This window comes from Pristiophorus japonicus, chromosome 7 (assembly GCF_044704955.1).
Source record: "Pristiophorus japonicus isolate sPriJap1 chromosome 7, sPriJap1.hap1, whole genome shotgun sequence".
NCBI classification, from domain to species: Eukaryota; Metazoa; Chordata; class Chondrichthyes; family Pristiophoridae; genus Pristiophorus; species Pristiophorus japonicus.
This window is the reverse complement of record NC_091983.1, coordinates 91706686-91728098: the sequence shown is the minus strand read 5'-3', so window position 1 is coordinate 91728098 and position 21413 is coordinate 91706686. Positions and strand designations below refer to the sequence as shown.

At 42.0% G+C, this 21413-nt stretch overlaps 1 protein-coding gene across 1 annotated transcript in view; it reads right to left on the bottom strand.

The window, feature by feature from the left end:
* Positions 1–21413, bottom strand: part of rab10 (RAB10, member RAS oncogene family) — an 81105-nt gene that overhangs the window by 41451 nt on the left and 18241 nt on the right. The window contains exon 2 of the mRNA XM_070885136.1: positions 1113–1173. Coding sequence (XP_070741237.1) covers positions 1113–1173 — 61 coding nt within the window. The remainder of the gene's footprint in view (positions 1–1112; positions 1174–21413) is intronic.

The following is a 21413-nucleotide window of genomic DNA, read 5'->3' as shown; positions in this document are numbered from 1 at the left end:
TTCACTGGTGGCTCTTGACCTAAAAAGGAAGGAGTGGCATAATGATGCATTTAAGGGAAAGCTAGATAAATACATGAGGGAGAAAGAAATAGAAGGATATGCTGACAGGGTTAAATGAAGTAGGGTGGGAAGAGGCTTTTGTAGAGGCACTTTACAGCCTTCTGGACTCGGAGTTCAACAATTTCAGATCATAACCTCTAACCCCCATTTGTTCCAGACTGCCTGTTGATTTTGCTATTCCCATTTACACCTCTTCTAGATCCATTTTTTGTTTCTTACTTCTTCCATTACCATCATCCTTTTGTCTTAAGTGCTCCTGCCTTCCACCCCATCAGACTTTCCCTGTTCTTTGCTCCACTCCCCTTTCCCTGCTTCTATACTTGATTAAAACCAGTTATCTCTCTAAACTTTTTCCAGTTCTGATGAAAGGTCATTGACCTGAAACATGAATTTTCTCTCTTCACAGATGCTGCCTGACCTGCTGAGTATTTCCAACATTTTCTGTTTTTATTTCAGATATCAAGCATCCACAGTATTTTGCTTTTGGACTGGCAGTTAGGCTGAATGGGTTGTTTGTGCTGTAAATTCTGTATCATTACTAATCAATTCGATTGAACACTCTAGTAATAGGTCTTAATTTTTTTAAATTACCAATATATACTTGAGAAGTCAACTTGAAACAGATCCATAGAGAATCACACCAAAATTGAAGAGAGCAGTGAAGAAAAGGTAAAGTACTGGCTGGGTGACATTGAATTTTTGAAGTCAGTATGTTCCAGGAGGAAAATCAAGACGGGGAAATACAAGAGTTCCAGTCTTAATTCTGAGTTTAAGGTACAACACAAAATCTGCACAACTGCAATCTCAGTTATAATTGCATGAACTTTGTTTAGAAAAGCTGAGTACATTAGAATATCAGAACAAGCCTCTGAACCATCTTCACTTACAATCAAATTAGTTCTCAAATACACTGGATTTCCAGGGAAACTTGCAAAATTAATACTGCAACCACTTAAAAAGAAAACTATGTACACCTTTTACTGGTACAGATGTATCCTTCAATCCACAAAATTCTATTAACTAGAGGGAATTAGTAAAAGTTCATCACTTACCATATCTGCAATTTGATCTTCTTTCCTTGTAGTTCCACTGTTTTGATTTTAAAATCAATTCCTATAATTGAGAAAACAACCATTTTAAAATGCAGTAAAACATTGCAAATGCTTTTAATCAATCAGGATCTAGACGAAACCCACATTTAAACTCTGAATCAAACCTAGCTGAAGATTTTAGGTTTCCCCCAAAAATGGCCAAGTATCAGGTGTAATATAAAATGGCTGGTACTTAACAGGTCAAACTTTATAGCCCAAGTTCCCTAGTAAATCTAACCAAAAGATTTGGAGTCAAGACTTGGTTATTGCAAGGGAACTCCCTTCATGCTTAACCACAATTAAAGACAATATGATTATGTAAGCATTCAGTGGCATTAACCAGCAAGTGTACTACTTTGACCAAAATACTGCAGATCTCAAATGTCTAAAAAAAGTGTTTGCATAAAGAATTGTGTCTAATTATTACAGATTAACTACTTTAAAAACCAAAAACTCTCCACAGTATTTCCTTGAATCATCTATTTATATCAAGGCATCCCAATGAACTCATTTAATCAGAATGGTTACAGCACAGAAAGAAGCCATTTGGCCAGTCAAGCCTATGCTGGCTCGCTGCAAGAGCACTTTAGCAAGTCCCATTAACCTACCCTTTCACTGAAGCCCTGCAATTTTTTTCCACCTTCAGGTACTTATCCAATTCCCTTCAGAAAGCCATGATTGAATCTATCTCCACTACCCTCTCAGGCAGTGCATTCCAGATCCTAACCACTCACTACGTAAAAAAAGTATTTCCTCATGTCGCTTTTGGTTCTTCTGCCAATCACCTTAAATTGGTGTCCTCTGCTTCTCGACCCTTCCGCTAATGGGAACAGTTTCTTCTGCCAACTGTCTGCCCATTCCACCAGCCTGGCTTGTCCTCTTGAAGTCTATCACTATACTTCCAAATTTTGCATCATCTGAAAATTGTGCCCTGTACACCCAAGTCATTAATATATATCAAAAGACCCGAGGACAGCACTTCCTGCAGTCCAAAAAGCAACCGGTCACCACTACCGTCACTTAGCCAATTTCGCATCCATGCTACCACGGTCCCTTTTATTCCATGAGCTTCAACTTTGCTGGTAAGTCCAGTATGTAGCACTTTATCAAACGCCTTTTGAAAGTCCATGTACACCACATCAACCGCATTGCCCTCATCAACCCTGTTACCTCATCAAAATACTCTATCAAGTGAGTGAAACACGATTTGCCTTTAACAAATCCGTGCTGGCTTTTCTTAATTAATTCACACTTGTCCATGCCATACTAAACCAAAGTACTGCGGATGCTGGAAATCTGAAATGAAAAGAAAATACTGGAAATACCCAGCAAGTCAGGAAACATCTGAGAGAAACAGTTCACGTTTCAGGTCGATGACCTGTGGTCAGTCATTTGTCCAAGTCGCTGCAGCTAGTTTCAAAACCAGAACTGGGGCACAATATCAGTTTTAGGTTTTGATCCAAGGTCACATGTTATAGTATCTTGATTATTCTATACTTTAGGAATGAGAATGCTTGTGAAATTTGTAAAAATGGATTCCAGATTGTGCAGCTCATCCACAATCAACTGATCTTGAACCTGGGTGTTTCCCAATTCTCAGCCAGATGTAGAGCAATGTGAAGGGAGGATTTTTTTTTTAAATGTGCATTTTATACTTAGGCAAGGAATCATTAGTGCAAAATTAAAGTTTCAGCCTTGCTGGGTCAGCAAACAAAAAAACTCTTACTCAGCCCCAAAGTGCCTCAACAACTATAAAATCTTGACCACCATAACATTTCAAATTCCAACACCCGTCATCCTTGCAGTTTCAGAGACGAGCAAGTTACTAACAGTTAGAGACAGTTGTGTCATTTAATTCATCAGAATGCAAGTCAAGACTGCAAAAACTAATTTCATAGAATCCTTCAAATTGGCCAAAAACTATTAGCTGGGGTTAGATTTAAATCAACATTCCAGAGATGAAGCGACAATGTATACAATCCACTGCACCAGTTCAGCAGGGTTTTTTGAATAATCTTTTTTTTTTAATGTCTAAACATTTTCACCTACTCAAATGTAGTACAGTAATGATCCATGTTCTTAACCACGCACTATATTTTGCAGCTGAAAGGTTCAGAGCACAAGGCTGTAATGTTTTACGTAAAAAAGACATTATTTTCTCCAGCTTTGGAAGACACTAGGATCATCCTTCCACTTTTTGTAGCGTTTGATCTCTATACTGGTGCCAGGTTCCACTAAGTAATGTGTGGACCCTGCTGTGTACAGTCACTTCCATAAGCAAAGTAAAAGGATAATCAAAGGGTGATGAGGATAATTGGAGACCAAAAGGAAATCTTGGAAGCAGAGGGCATGGCTGCAGTACTTTGAATCTGTGTTCTGAAGAGAATGCTGCCTATGCCACAGTAAACGAGGGGGTAGAGAAATTGGACAGGATATATAAGAGGGGGTACTTAAAGTTGGCAGCACTTAGAGTCACCTAATCCAGATGGGAATGCATCCAAAATTGTTGAGGGACATTAAGGTGGAAATAGTGGAATATCTAGCCACAATCATAGGACAAAATTGCCACTTGAAAAACATGGGTTAATAAATGACAGCCATCACAGATGGTAGCGGCAAACTGTGCCTGACAAACTGAGTTTTTTGATTAAATAATGTGGCGTGTTGATGAAAGCAGTACAGTTGGTGTTTATGGACTTTGTTTCTGATGAAGTGCCACATTGTAAACTAGTTAGCAAAGTTGAACCCCGTAGGATTAAAGGGGCAATGGCAACATGGATATGAAATTGGCTCAGGAGACAGAAAGCCGAGAGTAGTGGCAGTTAATTTTCCAAAGTGGAGTGAATTATACAATAGTGTCTCCCAAGGTTCAGTATTGGGACCTGGACTTGGGTATACAGGGCATAATTTCAAATCATTAGAAGACACAAAACTTGGAAATGCTGAAGTAGGCAGGCACAACATTTACTGTAGTGAAGTGTGAAATGATGCATTGAGGAAGAATGAGGAAAGGGTGCAGGAGAGAGACCTGGGGTTCACATACCCAAATCTTTGAAGGTAGGACAACTTAATAAAGCTGTTAAAAAAGCATGCATGATCTGTGGCTTTATAAATTGAAACAGTACAAAAGCAAGGAAGTGACACTAAACCTTTATAAATCACTGGTTAGACCCCAGCTGGAGTAATGCATCCATTTCTGGGCACCACACTTTAGGAAGGATATGAAGGTATGAGAGTCTTGAGGACATTAGAATGGTACCAGGGATGAAGTACTTCAGTTATATCCAAAGACTCAAGAAGCTGGGATTGTTCTCCTTAGAGCAGAAGTTAAATCTCTCAACAGAGGTGTTCAAAATTGAGAGTTGTGTGTGTAGCTAAGGAGGAAACTGTTCCCCACTGGCAGTAGGGTCAGTAATCAGAACAATGATTTAAGATAATTGGCAAATGAACCAATGGAGATGAGGATTTCTTATTATAAACATAGCAAGTTGCTATGATTTGTTATGCACTGCCTGAAAGGGTGGTGGAAGCAGATATAAAAATTAAATGCATTTTCATGCTTTCAATTATACATGTTTACAGTGTTTTGCCATTGTAATGATTCAGTAAATCTTTGAACATGACAACCGGATGCAAGATTCAAATACATGCACACAATGCTCGTTTGAGGTCCCAACTGTTTGCATATTATGGTCTGAAAATAGTGCATAGACATGCCAAGAGCCAATATTTCATTTGTGGAAATCGCAATGAAAATGGAAAGAAATAGGAAGGAAAAAAAGCAGAGAGAAAATAAGTACAAGATATAAGTAAGTGGAGGGAAGAAATACAGCCCAGTGAGTTTCACATCAGCATTTATTTTCTGCAGACACAAATTGTCAATTAACTGATGCAGGACCTTAGTGTTGCAATGTCAAACTGCTGTAAAACACTGATACTGCAACTCAAACATTAGTTACTGAGATTCATTTCTTGTATAATGCGAATTCAAATTAAAATATGAAATACTAATAAGAAAATTCAAGCTTTTAAATAATCCAGACCATGACCCTTTAAATGCCGACATCACACATTTGGTGCTGAATCAAGGTTTCAATTTCAGTTATGAGGATATAGAAGCCACACGATTTTGCATGTAACTCGCATTTCAAAACTTAATTTGAGAACCACGTTGAGTATTGTAAATTGGTATGAGTAATAGAGGGTTAGATCATCACAGAATAGTTACATGGAAGGCAGCCATTCAAGCCCGTGCCGACTCAGCTAGTCCCACTCCCCTGCTCTTTCCCAGTAGCCCGGCAATTTTCTTTCTCTCAGGTACTTATCCAACTCCCTTCTGAAAGATAAAATTGAGTCTGCCTCCACCAACCTTTCCGGCAGTGCCTTCCAGGTCCTAATTAAAATGTAGTGGTCCTAGAACCAACCCCTGGGGAACACCACTGTATACCTTCCACCAGTCCCAAAAAGAACAAGCGTTCACCACTACTGTTACCAGTCACAGCCAATTTTGTATCCATGCTGTCACTGTCCCTTTTATTCAATGGGCTTCAATTTTGCTGGCAAGCCTATTGTGACACTTTGTCAAACGCCTTTTGGAAATCCATGTACACTACATCAATCGCATTACCTTCATCAACCCTGTGTTACCTCATGAAAAAACTCAAGTTGGTTAAACACAAGGTCTTTAACAAATCCGTTGTGGCTTTCCTTAATTAATCCACACCTAGCCAAGTGACTTAATTTTGTCCCGGATTATTGTTTCTAAAAGCTTCCCCAGTACCGAGGTTAAACTGACTGTTTAAAAAAAAAAAGGGTGTAAAAATAAACCCAACAACTGCAGGCCAATGGTGTAACATTTACAATTCTCCAGTCCTCTGGCAGCATTCCCGTGTCTGTGGAGGATTGGAATATGATGGCTAGTAACCTCCGTGCTTTCCGCCCTCAATTCCCTCAGCATCCTAGGATGCATCCCATCCAATCATGGTGATTTATCTATTTTAAGTACAGCTAACCTTTAACACCTCTATCAATTTGTATCCTATCAATTATTTCCACTGCCTCATCCTTTACTATGTCGATGGCAGCATCCTCCACCCTGGTGAAAATGTAAATTCGGATTCTTTTTCCCTCAATCTGTTTCAGCGAATACACTGACGCGAACACCAAAGCAGCTTATAACAAAGCAGTCTTTATTAATTGTTTCACCGGCCGGGACTTATCAGAACAAAGGAACGCTCTCCCTCAGAGTGCGCTCACTTCCCACGGACAAGCCCCGTTACAATGTAGGGGTGCAACGGTTATACACTTTCAGTACGTAATACAATTGAGGGACATTCAGTTCACCCTATCCTTTGTGATCCCTCCTTCCCTTTGTCCACTCATGAGCCGATACCTGGCCTTCCTTGCCCATTTAGATACGGGCAAGTGGTTATAGCAACTGTTTTGACAGAGCTTTTTCACCCATTGCTTGTAAATGTTACAATTATACTGGCGTGACTAGTAACTAAGACTTTGAGCAAGTCTGTTATTTGTGCTGATGTTGTAACATTTGCAGTCTGACATTCTTTTAGTTATCCTTCCATGAATCCTTTGTTCACTTCACTGTCTATTGCTTATACATTTTCACACATTCTCAAAGACAGATGCAAAATACTCATTTAGTACCTCAGCCATATCCTCTGCCTCCATGCATAGGTCTCCTTTTCGGTTCCTAATTGGCCCCATGACTCCTTACTACCCTTTTACTATTTATATGCCAATTAGAAGAATTTTGGATTACCTTTTATGTTGGCTGCCATTCTATTCTCACCCTCTTTGCCCCACTTATTTTCTTTCACTTCTCCACTGACCTTTCTATATATAGCCTGATTCTCAGATGTATTTGCAACCTGACATTAAGATATATATATTTTTTTTAATCCATGCAATGGTATTTCACATATGCAGACCAAGTCCAAAGAGATAATTTGCTTTAATGGCATTCGAAGTAACAGCATGACAAAACATTAATACTGAAAAGTGAGCAAATCCAACCACTGACTTTTATACTAAAATTAAGAGTTTGCCACCCTCCACTTCAGAAAAGGCAGAATTTTTGGAAACTATTTACTGGGTTCCTGAAATAGAGATGAACGTAATGTTTTACTCAGTACTACGGTCAGCAAAAGATAAAACCATGCCTTACGCAATTTGAATCCCAGCTGCGTGACCAAAACACATTTGCAAACACCCTAGTCATTAAGTACCATGTACAGAGTTACAGAACATTTTGTATAGCATTACAATTAAGTTCATAATTGCATTATAAATTCCAATTCAAGTTCACAGCTCAGCTTTAGATTTTTTTTTAAAACTACATTCTGGCTTCAAGTCGGTTTCATTATTTTATTAACTGCAACTCACTTAGCATCAATACTGAATGACAAACACCTTTGACTAGAGTTCAAATGTGGAAGTCTTGGTTGTTGACCCAGCCATTTTTTTTAAAATAAAAAAGCAGCAGCAGTGGCAGGTTTTCATTTGCAACTTGATCAGTGGTTGTGATAAGTCCACAAATAAATGTCTGAGATTTTAACATTTGAGCATTTTGTTGATCAAAAACTTCACACATCAAATCTCATCTCTATTTTAGATTGGTCTCTAACAGAACTACAAGAAAGCAAATTAACAAAACAGCACTGAGGTACTGCAGTGTTTCTCTGATGTAAAAAGGTAAAAACACCTAGTCAGAGTGCATCTAGTACAAAACCATTCAAGTTAATGATTATCAATGGGGGGTGGGGGGGGGGGGGGCAAAATATCACAATATGCACCAGGAGTTTAAAAAAAAATTCCTGGTCTCCCCCATTTATTAAGCGGGCGGAATTCTTCTTAAGGACCCAGGAGTGCAGTGTAATTCAATCTTGTTCCCAAACGTGTACTCTCCGAAAGGGTTGCCCGATAGCCAGGAAAGCTGAAACCTGGGAAACTTTCTCCTTTCCTAACCCAGACCCAGTGACCACATTTATTACATCTTGCATCTGCACCTAACAAGATCAGAACAAGTCATGGGTGTGGGGGGGTTGAATTGACTCTAGGATCTTCATGGTCCAGTGAGCACGTGAGCCAGGTAACCTTGCTGGAGGCACAAAAAAACATAACTCAATTTGGTTAGGCCAGTAACCATCTCAGTCATTTGTCAGCCAAATTTATTTAGGTTGAGGCAAATTGCCAAGTTATATACAGATGAGAAATAAATTAATTTTACAACTGGAGAAACAAGCTCTGCCAAGTGTGTAATTTGATAGTGCAGTGAGGAACTGAATCCATCAGCTCTTCGTCACATTTACTTTCAGACGGAAGCATCAGTCATATCAGAACATGTGATGCAGTCAGCCAGTCACATTTTGGTTTGGGTTTTTACACTATCTGCGGTTCAGCATCACAAACCACTCAGGTGATCTCATATCTATAAGGTGCATCCCACTTGTCTATTGAATCTCTTTGCAAATGACGCATCAAGCAAAGAAACCTTACTCTATAACAAACTGGAATGCATCATGTGCCACCATGTGAACATCCTTCTGAAAGCAACTGGAGTAAGTGCTCCAAACAGACCAAGAATAAAGCTCTGCACTAAGTGACTTCATTCACAAGTCACATGAACGAACCACACCACTAAAAAAAAAGGTACATTACTCCACCCTCCTGGATATTTAAAAAAACGCAGCATTCACTTTCTCTCAAAAAGAACTTGAAAATACAAACTCACTCCTTGCTCGATAGAAGTAGCGACTATTTGAAAACTAGCTCAGTATTTCTGCTGACTACTTAACTGTTGGTTGCAATTCTGAAACTATTGCTGTCGACCAACTGCTGAACTACAAGGCCCAATATAATTTGTAATTGGAGAACTCTGGTCACTAAGCTGTCTGTTCAAGAGGACTGCGGCCAATAACTCAGACACAGCTGCCAATCAGGTAGAAGTCAAATGTTTCTTTCAATGTTGAGATGGCATGGGAGTATCTCGACAGCTCTGCAAACCAAGCAGTCAATTTATCAATCTTTATTAGATTAGATCATTTGTCAATATTGCCTGGCAGCTAATCTTTGTCAATAGCAAAAGGTGTTTGTATTTGCATGTAATGGCTCAGATTTATTCAAATGTTAACACAGATAAACTACTGTATTGGTCATAAAATCCCATGGAGTTGTTACAGCCAAACTCTCTCGTCAAAGTTTCAATCCGAGCCTTTAACTAGATGGTCTATAGTCTGAGGTGATGGTTTTCCTGTCAAAAAACACTCTGCAACCTTGGGTGTTAATCCTTTACATACTGTTTCTAACAATGCAAAAGAGCAGTTCAAAATTCAACACTTGACAATACATTGCCACACAAGCCAAAAAGAAGTTTGACATGACAAGAGTTTTCATCTGATCAAAAGTAAGTATTGGCTCTTTAATTAGCAAATTACAGGTCCAGGAAGGGCATGGGCAGGGTCTGGCTGCCTGCTTCCTTTCTATGGTATTGTCCACGCTAGAGTGGCCTTCGTAAGAAAATATGGCATATGCTTGAGGCCTTCTGAAATCAGTGGGAATCACAGACAATTTAGCGGATATGGTCCATTTTGTTTTTTTGGAGTCTCTGCTTATTTTAAGCATCTTTTAGTTTGCCTGGAACATATGTTTATCATATTAGTGTTGCTGACTTGTCAAATGACACTGGGGCAAATCAGTGCCATCGCTATAGCTCTAATTACAATAGGTCCAAGGCATTTTTATATTGGAGTTTCACCAACAGCACAACCACAGAACTCTTGTCTTTTAACACCCAATATAAAATGGACAAAGAACCAAATAATATAGGTACAGGTATCCATTTAAGCCTAAACATGCAGTGAAAAGTTTTGCCTCCAACTAGCCTTGATTTGAAACAGCTGCAAAAGAAAGCTAAGTAAAAAGACCAGCATTCAAAAATACAAGTCCCTGTTTTGAGCATCACCATCCTCAGACTCCCAACTCAAACAAAGGTGCTTCCATTTTCTTCAGTTGGCCCCACAACTAGACAGACATTATATTGCTCGTTAGAACTCTGGTTCTCTCCAAACTTTCTTTTTACTTTAATAGCTACCCAGCCAGGAATTGACACCTCTCCTCAGGAAACCCTTCAACCAGTCAGTCAAGGATTAGGTTTGATATATCTGGCAGGCTCAAGTAGCACATTTGCTCTGAACGGGAAGGTTTGCCTTCACCTCAGCTGCAGTCAAATGATAAAGATGTTGAAACAGTTTGAGTGGAGATAAGGAACAATAAGGGGGAAAAGTCATTGGTGAGCAGAGTCTATAGACCCCTTAACAGTAGCAACTCTGTTGGTCGGCGCATAAACCAGGAAATAGTGGGGGCTTGTAAAAAGGAACAGCAATTATCATGGGTGATTTTAACCTCCATATTGATTGGACAAATCAAATTAGCCATGATAGCCTTGAGGAAGAGTTCATAGAGTGCATAAGAGACAGGTTCCTTAAGCAGTATGTAACAGAACCAACCAGGGGACAGGCCATCTTAGATCTAATCTTGTGTAATGAGACATGATTAACAAACAATCTCCTAGCAAAGGATCCCTCAGAATAAGTGATCATAGCATCATTGAATTTCAAATCCAGATCGAGGGCGAGAAAGTTGGATCTCTAACCAGCATACTAAGCTTAAATAAAAGGAGACTATGAAGGTATGAGGGCAGAGTTGGGTAAAGTGGACTGGGAAAATAGATTAAAGTGTAGGACAGTTGATTAACAGTGGTGTACATTTAAGGAGATATTTCACAACTCAAGAAAAATATATTCCAGTGAGGAGGAAAGCGTGAGAAAAGATAGCCATCCATGGCTAACTAAAGAAATAAAGAACCATATCCAATTAAAAACAAGGGCATACAAAATGTCCAAAACTAGTGGGAGGACAGAAGACTGGGAAGCTTTTAAAAGCCAGCAAAGAATGGCTAAAAAAGGGAAGATAGACTATGAAAATAAGCTAGCATGAAATATAAAAACAGATAGCAAGAGTTTCTATAGGTATATAAAAAAGGAAAAAAAAAGTGGCGAAAGTAAATGTCGGACCCTTAGCGGATGAGACATTAAAAAGACATTACATTAAAATTAGTAATGGGGAACATGGAGATGGTAGAAACTCTGAACAAATATTTTGTATCTGTCTTTAAGTAGAGGACACTAACAATAGTGGATAGTCAAGGGGTTATGGGGCGGGGGGGGGTTGGAAAGAGAACTTATCACTAAGGAGGTGGTACTCAGTAAGATAATGGAAATATAGTCAGATAAATCCCTTGGACTTGACGGCTTGCATCCTCGGGTCTTGAGAAGTAGTGGCAGGGATAGTGAATGCATTGGTTGAAATTTACCAAAATTCCCTGGATTCTGGAGGTCCCAGCAGATTGGAAGACTGCAAATGTAACACCCCTATTTGAAAAAAAGAGGCAGACAAAAAGCAGGAAACTATGGGCCAGTTAGCCCAAAATCCATGGTGGGGAATTATTAAAAAACTAGGACATTTGGAAAAGCATAATTCAGTCAGGCAGAGTCAGCATGGATTTAAGAAAGGGAAAGTCACGCTTGACAAATTTGCTGGAGTTCTGTGAGGATGTAACGAACAGAATGGATAAAGGGGAACCAGTGGATGTGGTGTATTTGGACTTCCAGAAGGCATTTGACAAGGTGCCACATAAAAGGTTACTCACAAGATAAAAGTTCACAGGATTGGGGTTAATATAAACATGGATAGAGGATTGGCTAACAGAAAACAGCGAGTTGGGATAACTGGTTCATTCTCAGCTTGGCAATCAGTAACTAGTGGGGTGCCACAGGGATCAGTGCTGAGACCCCAACTATTTACAATCTTGATTAACAACTTGGAAGAAAGGACAGAGTGTAACATAGCCAAGTTTGCTGACAATACAAAGATGGGAGGAAAAGCAATGTGAGGAGGACAAAAAAAATCTGCAAAAGGACAGACAGGCTAAGTGAGTGGGCAAAAATTTGGCAGATGGAGTATAATGTCAGAAAGAGAGCAGTCATGCACTTTGGCAGAAAAAAATATCAAGGAGAAAATTATTTAAATGGGGAGATTGCAAAGTGCTGCAGTACAGCAGGACCTGGGGGTACTTGCACATGAAAAATAAAACGATAATATGCAACTACAGCACGTGATCAGTAAGGCCAATGGAATCTTAGTCTTTATTGCAAAGTGGATGAGTATAAAAGCAGGGAAATCTTGCTACAGCTATACAGGGTATTGGTGAGGCCACACCTGGAATGCTGCGTACAGTTTTGGTTTCCATATTTACAAAAGGATATACTTGCTTTGGAGGCAGTTCAGAGAAGGTTCACTAGGTTGATTGAGGATGAGGGGGTTGACTTAACATAGAAACAGAAATTTACAGCGCAGAAGGAGGCCATTCTGGCCCACCGTCTTATGAGGAAAGGTTGAGTAGGTTGGGCCTCTACTCATTGGAATTCAGATGAATGAGAGGTGATCTTATCGAAATATAAAACATGAGGGGGCTTGACAAGGTGGATGCAGAGAAGTTGTTTCCACTGATGTGGGAAGACTAGAACTAGGGGGCATAATCTTAGAATAAGGGCTGCCCATTTCAAACAACGATGAGAATTTCTTCTCAGAAGGTTGTAAATCTGTGGAATTCGCTACCTCAGAGCTGTGGAAGTTGGGACATTGAATAAATTTAAGACAGAAAGATAGTTTCTTAAACAATAAGGGGTTATGGAGAACAGGCAGGAAATTGGAGCTGAGTCCATCAGATCAGCCATGATCTTATTGAATGGCAGAACAGGCTCAAGGGGCCATATGGCCTACTCCTGTTCTTATGTTCTACCCGATTAGCTCTTTCCCAATGTTAATTATATTTCTAACAGTTGAAAGCCAGAGAGAGAGCTTTGAGCATGCATTCCAAGTACACAGAAATTTGAACAGACAGCATAACTTGGTGCTATAATTTGATGGAATGTGTGCAAAATTGTGTGTGGTGTTGTAATGTGATTTCATATCAATGTACTGTTTACTTACATGTACTCATTTCATGCCATTGTCACCAGAGAGGTTGTCAATTTCAATAGGGTCAGGACTGAAATGGCATGTGCAGGTACATTTTCCAATTGATGTCCACATCCAGGAAGTTAGTTCAGTACAGATGAATGCAAATGTATTGCAGATTGGGACTAAAAATAGGCGTAGGTGCTCCAGGGATGGGATAGAATTTACCAAGGAAAAACTTGAGACTTGAGTATTAGGCAAATGTCTCTCAAGAAGGAATCCAGAACAAGACTAACTTCATAAGAAGCAAGCCAAACAAAACAAGTTTACAATGAAAGTGTATTCACACTGCCTATAGATACACAATGAACTGGTGTTGAAAAGTGAAAAATACTCCCTTGAAAGGACAATAAGGGATAGAGCAGGGCTCAGAATTTGGGATTAAAAGGATAAATGGTTTATTCATGTTCCTATGTCAAGTTTTTGTTTTTAATCACCATGATACCGTTATTCTAGTGACATTGCAACTGGAAAGGCACCAAGGAAACAGATATAGTTGTGTTTAGTTTCCAGTCATTATTTCTGCAGAAAAGCTAAAAATGAATTCATTATGCCAATACTACACCATACCTAGATTTGTCAAAGCATTTATTTGTGGTGAATTCAAGTTCAATGAGCCAATTAGCCATTTCTGCAAAACTATCATAAGCAGTCCCTCAAAATCAAGGAAGACTTGCTTCCACCCAGTTCTTTGGTGGCTGTGCAGTCCAATACAGGAATTACAGTCTGTCACAGGTGGGACAGACAGTCGTTGAAGGAAAGTGTGGGTGGGAAGACTGGTTTGCCGCACGCTCCTTCCACTTGCTTTCTGCATGCTCTGAGAGGAGACTCGAGGTGCTCAACGCCCTCCCGGATGCTCTTCCCCCACTTAGGGCAGTCTTTGGCCAGGGACTCCCAGGTGTCGGTGGGGAAGTTGCATTTTATCAAGGAGGCTTTGAGGGTATCCTTGAAAAGTTTCCTCTACCTGGGGCTTGCTTACCGTGTAGGAGTTCAGAGTACAGCGCTTGCTTTGGGAGTCTTGTGTCAGGTATGTGAACAACGTGGCCCACCAAACGGAGCTGGTAGAGTGTGGTCAGTGCTTCGCTGCTGGGATTGGTGAGTCTGTCCTCCCAGGGGATTTGCAGGATCTTGGAGGCATCGTTGGTGGTATTTCTCCAGTGATTTGAGGTGTCTACTGTATATGGTCCACGTCTCAGCCATACAGGAGGGTGGGTATCACTACAGCCCTGTAGACCATGAGCTCGGTGTCAGATTTGAGAGCCCGATCTTCAAACACTCTTCCTCAGGCGGCCGAAGGCTGCGCTGGCGCACTGGAGGCGGTGTTGAACCTGGTCGTCGATGTCCGCCCTTGCTGATAATAGACTCCCAAGGTATGGAAAATGGTCCACGTCGACCAGGGCTGTGTCATGGATCTTGACTGGTGGGCAGTGCTGTGTGACAGGGTCAGGTTGGTGGAGGACCTTTGCCGTACGGATGTTTAGTGTCAGGCCCATGCTTTCATACGCCTCAGTGAAGATGTTGACTATGACTTGGAGTTCAGTCTCTGCGTCATCCGCGTACTGTAGCTCGACGACAGAAGTTGGGACGGTTTTGGATCTGGCCTGGAGATGGCAAAGGTTGAACAGGTTCCCATTGGTTCTGTAGTTTAGTTCCACTCCAGCAGGGAGCTTGTTAAGTGTGAGGTGGAGCATTGCAGTGAGGAAGATCGAGAAGAGGGAAAGTAACAGGTAAGGTTTGCATAGATAACATGGAGAATTGTATGAACATGCATTTCTCTAGCACCTGGTATGCTGGAAGGTGCCCCAAGCACTTTAAACGAAGGGGGAAAAAAAGATGCTCAGGTACAGAGGTCATCGAGTGCATGATGGGGGGTGCTGAGAGCAGTCCTAACAAACCTATTGAATGAGGGGTAATATGAGTGGAACCAAATAAGGATTTCACAGGCAAGGTTAAGAGAATTAAGAGTACAATTCAGTGGCAAAATGAGTAGCCACCAATGGTGAAATAGGTGAACAGACATTGATGAAAGAAATCTTCCACAGTAAGGTGGGACAAGGTCCCAGATGGATTTGAAAGAGAATGAGAATGTTAAACTTAACCTGCTGGGGAATGGGGGACCAGTGAAGCTTCAAGATATGGACAGCGAGTGCACAGGACTTTTTGGATAAATGGGTGTGTTGTTTTCAATGGGTTGTAATTTGCGAGGGTTGACTAATGCAAGGAAGTTGACCAAGAATGAGTGCAAAAAGTCAAACTTCACTGTGAAGGAGTTCCAGAAGGTGGTTTTGTTGGTGAGGGAGGAGACAAAAGCAGGTATCAGATGCCAATTCTGAAGTGGAAGAAAAGGCCTTGGGAAACAAATTGCATGTGGGGAGACAAAAGCTGAGCTCACAGCCCAATAGAACACTAAGGTTCAGCAACACCTGATTCAGCCAGAGGTGGCAGCCAGGGAAATTGATGGGAGTTAAACCAGAGTCAGTAGATGCTGGTGAAAGCAAAGGAGATGGCTACCATTTTTCAGATATCAAGCTGGAGGAAGTTTCCACCCATCAAGCTGTTGATATTCAATAGGCAGTTGGAAAGTGCAGCAACGACCATGAGATTAATGGAGGCAGAAAGGTAGAGCATCTCAAGAAAGCAGCATTAATGCCAACCTATTGAATCAGTATGAACTTCCCACATGATCCATGTTTGTGGCCTCCAAGCACCTTCAATTGATACAAAATTAGATCTTTCCTCCACAACCTCAAAGTTCCCCAACCCTGCACAGCCCACTTCCACCTCTTTCCCAAGATCCACAAACAGGACTGCCCTGGTAGACCCATTGTTTCATACTGTTCTTGCCCCACAGTTTCTTGGCCCGAACCATCTCTTCACCATGGATGTCCAATCCCTCGACACCTCCAGCTCCCATGAGGATGGCCTGAGGGTGCACAGCTTCTTCCCAGGAGACCCAACCAGTCACCAAACACTCTTCTCCACCTGGCTGAACTGGTTCTCACATTTAACAACTTCTCCTTGTACTCCACTCACTCCTTCCAAATAATTGTAATGGGAACCATACAGCCTCCTACAATGTTCCAATGAAGCTCAATGTAACCGAGGAACAGCACGTCATCTTTCTTTTAAGCACTTCATAGCATTCCATACTCCACTAGTTCAACAATTTCAGATCATAACCGCTACCCCATTTTGTTCCCCCACACAGCAGCTGATGATGATTCTGCTATTCCCATTTATACCTCTTCTGGGTCCATCTTTTGTTTCTTTACTTGTCCCATTATCGCCCTCTTTTGCCTTGCACCACCATCTCGTGTCATTCAATCTCTCCTGCCTTGCAACCTTTTGTTCTTTCCTCTCCTCCCCTCTTTCTTTCTTCCTTCCTTCCCCCCCTCCCATTACATCTCACAATTTCCAGTACTGATGAAAGATAATCAACCTGAAACATTAATCGTTTCTCTCCCCAAAGATGCTGCCCAACCTGCTGAATAATTCCAGCATTTTGTTTTTTCAGATTTACAGTACCCACAGTATTTTGCTTTGAGATATGGGCCTGCATCCACCTGAAATTGAATTAAAACTGCCCAATATTTTTCACGTAGTACTTTACAAGGTGGCAGTGACAAGGCATTGTTCCATAGGTCTGGGTTGGATTCACAGGTTCTGGCGATTAAAAATCAATATACTGACCTCACTGCATCACTTGATCCATACTAAAATAGAAACAATGGGCCCAAGTTTCCACAAGAAAAAAAAACGGGCGCCCCTCCGATCTGGGCGCCCGTTTATCGCGCCTAAAAAAATCCTCGGTAGTCTGCACCTACTTACAGGTCCTCTGGCCCTTGGCGCAGTCAGCACGAGCTGTGGGGGGAGCGGAGCCAGGTCCCGGCGCTGAAAACATTGCCGGGACCTCTGCACATGCGCGCTACAGTCGGCACGCAAGTGCAGTAGCTCCAGGCGCCGAACTGTGTGAGAGGGGCCCGAAGCACGCAGCCCCTAGCCCTGGCCCAATGGGGCTCCTCCCACGGCCAGCTCCTGCTCCCCGCCTGACCAGACCCGACACTCGCTCCCCCCCACCCCGCCGACCAGACCCGACCGACACCCGCTCCCCCCCCGCCCCGAGACCCGCTCTCCCCCCACCCCCCCCGCACCGACCAGAGACCCGACACCCGCTCCCGCGCTCCTGTTCCCCCCTCTTTCTCCCTCCCCCCTCTTTCTCCCTCCCTCGTTCAGGTTGGATTTATTTGTATAATATTTGTAGAAGTATAAATAAGGATTTATTGTCGAATTTAATGAGTTCCCTTCCCCTCCCCTCCCCCCCACCTCGTTCTGGACGCCTAATTTGTAACCTGCACCTGATTTTTGGCTCCATTCTACTTTAGTTTGGAGTACATTTTCACTGTGGAAACTTTCAAATCAGGCGTCAGTGGCCAGACACGCCCCCTTTTGAAGAAAAAATTCTGTTCTAAACTAGAACTGTTCTACCTGACTAGAACTACAGAAAAAAAAAGTGGAGAATTGCGATTTCTGAAATAGTCCGTTCTCCACCAGTTGCTCCTAAAAATCAGACGCGAATCATGTGGAAACTTGGGCCCAATCTGACTAGATTTAGTGCAGAATCTGACTCTTAGCTCAGAGCACACACTCACTTGACAAATCCAGTAAATGTTCAACCAATTCAGTTTTTGACAGTTCATCCCACATGCTTCACACAATGTTTTATCATGAAGTATTCAAAAAAGAGCTTTGACATTGGATGGAATGTGATCCTCAGGATGAAAGTTTTAAATGTTAGCATTGGGACAGAACTGAGCACTGCGAAACGTGAGTAAATAAAATTTTTCAAACTGCATTACTACCTGCCCAGAACTGAAGGCATGTTTGTCCTGTCAGACTGAGCTTGATACAATTCAACATTTTCATGAACAAGTGTCAACCTAGCACATCAATAAAGCACAGAAAAACATGGAGACAAAATGGGAACAATTTATTAATAGCTCTTGTTTATATTGTTCAAAGTCTTCTGTATGCACACACTTTGTTACCAATTCAGCACTTGTAGTTGAAACTGCTCATCTCAACATTTATAATGGTACTTTCCAACACAGACTTGCCTATCGCCTGTTATTGCAAGCCTCCCACCACATTAACCATCCAAACTCCCTGGCTTCCTCAGGCTGCGGATAGTTCCTTGGCACGCTCCGCTATTTCCATCTGGTCCACTCCTGACTTTTCCCATGGGCTCATTCTCTGATCTGCTTAAATCACATTTCAAACATTCCTACCTAAGAACTTCAAAAGCCCAATTCTTGTTACGAATGAGAACCAGACACATGGAAGAAATTCCTGTAAGGAAATGTCCACGACTTGGAGGGAAATTGAATGATCCCACTCTTCCTCCTATACCGAGGACCTGTTCTTGTGGGCCTTAATCTTTTGGCCTCCCTCTTACCACATCCCAAACACCTATTCAGTCATGGCACTGGCCAATGTTCTCTAAGCTGCGCAGAACATTTTGATATACAGTCCCTTTAAATTTCTGCGCATGTGCAGTATTTATAACAGAACAGCCAATGAGCAGCCTGTGCTGAACCTCGCAGATTGTTGCGTGGCCCCAGTTAGAGGAAATCTTGACCCTGGACCTTAGCTGTTCCCCTAGAAAGTCATAAATATGATTAGGCAGTCACCATGGTTTTATGAAAAGGAAATAGTGTTTAACAAATTTGAGAATGTAACTAGCAGGGTCGATAAAGGGGAACCAGCAGATGTAGTATATGTGAATTTTCTGAAGTCATTCGATAAGGTGCCACACAAAGCTAGGTGGGAAAGTAAGTTGCGGGGAGGATAGTGTTTGCCAAGGGATAGAAACAGGTTCAGTGAATGGGCAACGTGGCAGATAAAAATGTGGGAAAATATGCAGTTTTTCCACTTTGGTCCGAATAGAAAAACAGAATGGCCCAGCAATTCCAGCCTCCCGGGTCCGCATGGATCCGGGAACACATCGCAAAAGCCAGTTTTCAGCACACATTACGCATGTGCTAAAGACTGGCTTTTTCGATCCGTCAAGCTGGAGCATATCAGGAGCGAGGACATTTGCATGGGCAAGATTGCAGTATTTACCCGTATCTTGCCGAGCAAACGTCCTCAAAACTCGTGTCTGATAAAAGCAGGCACATAGCCTACTTTTACAGGCGCAAGGGTTTTAAAATATACATTATAAAAGAAACTTTTAAAAACATCGATAAAAACCCTCCCCACAACACTAAGTTTATTTAAACCATATTTTAACTTCAAAAAATCATTTTTTAAATACAGAAACTGTATTTTTTTTTTATTTGAGGTGTGTGTGTGTGTGGGGGGGGGGGGGGTCTCATTCATAATAATGGGAACTCCACCAGAGTTCCCATTATGAATGAGAATATACTTAACCTGGATTGGCTGCCAGAGCCCTGCAACTGCATCTCCAACCCTGCGCCTGTCCTGATGTGCAGTCAATGGAGGCCTCAGGATCAGGAACTCGCGTGGGCGCAGCAGGAACAGGTAGGTGCGCATCTTTAACTTTTACCGGATCGCCCACAGGAAGCAACCGACCGGGATTCCTGGGCCATTATCTTTTTAAAGATTGAGAAACGATTAAATGTTGGTCTTCAGCTGGATTTGGATGTCCATGCACACAAAACATGGCAAGTACATATCCAAGTACAGCAAGCAATTAGGAAGGCAAATGTATTTTGGCCTTTATTACAAAGGGATTGGAGTACAAGAGTAAGGAAGTCTTACTATAATTGTACATCACAGGTAGTCCCTCGAAACGAGGATGACCTGCTTCCACGCAAAAAGGGATGAGTTCACAGATGTTTCAATGAGGACCTAATATTCCGGATCGCAAACTACATCTTGAAAGGTGGAAGATGCCCGTGCGTGGTTTTTTTTTGTAACGTGTGATGGCCGTTGCATCCCAGCCACCACACGGGCTTGACAGAGCTTGGTCTTGGTCCAGTGGCAAGGATTAACCAAGACGACTGGAGACCAGCTCTGCTGCACGACCGAGTGCGCACTGGCCAGTGGTGCCCCTGGGCCCCTCGCCTCTTCTGGGCCGCGATCACTTCCCTCTACGAACTCTTGCCATTCCTTTGCTTTGGCAAGAGCACACCTGGAGTATTGTGCAAAGTTTTCATCTCCGTACCCGAGCAAAGGTATACTTGCCCGAGAGGGGGTACACCAAAGATTCACTAGATTGATCCCTGGGATGAGAGGGTTGTCCTATGAGGAGAGATTATACTCTAGTTTGGAAGAATGAAAGGTGATTTCATTGAAACATAAGATTGAGGGGGTTTAATAGGGTAGATGCTGAGAGACTGTTTTCCCTGCCTGGAGAGTTTAGAACTAGGGGACATAGTTCAGGATAGGGGGTTGGTCATTTAAGACAGATGGAGAAATTTCTTCAGTCAGAGGGTTGGGAATCCTCTACCCAAAAGGGCTGTGGATGCTCAGTCGAGTACATTTAAGGTTGAGATTGACATATTTTTGGACTCTCGGGGAATCAACAGACATGGGGATCAGGCAGAAAAGTAGAGTTGAGGTCACAAAATCAACTATGATCTTATTGAATGGTGGAGCAGGTTTTTATTCGTTCCCAATATCTGGGTATCACTAGCAAGGCCAGCATTTATTGCCCTTCCCCATTTTCCCTCGAGAAAGTGGTGGTGAGCCACCTTCTTGAACTACTGCAGTCAGTGTGATGAAGTAACTCCCACAGTGCTGAGGGAGAGAGTTCCAGGACTTTGACCCAGCGACGAAGAAATATATCACCATTCCAAGTCAAGATGGTGTGTGACTTGGAATGATTGTGTTCCCATGCGCCTGCTGCCCTTGCCCTTCTAGATGGCAGAGGTAGTTTTGGAAAATCTAAACAGACTTGACGAGTTGCTGCAATGCACCTTGCAGATGGTACACACACTGCAGCCACGGTGTGTCAGTGGTGGAGAGTGAATGCTGAAGGTGGTGGATGGGCTGCCAATCAAGCAGGTTGCTTTGTCCTGGATGATGTCAAGCTTAGAGTATTGTTGGAGCTGCATTTATCCAGGAAATGAGAGAGTATTCCATCACAATTCTAACTTGTACATTGTAGCTAGAGAAAAGGCTTTGGGGAGTCAGGTGATGAGA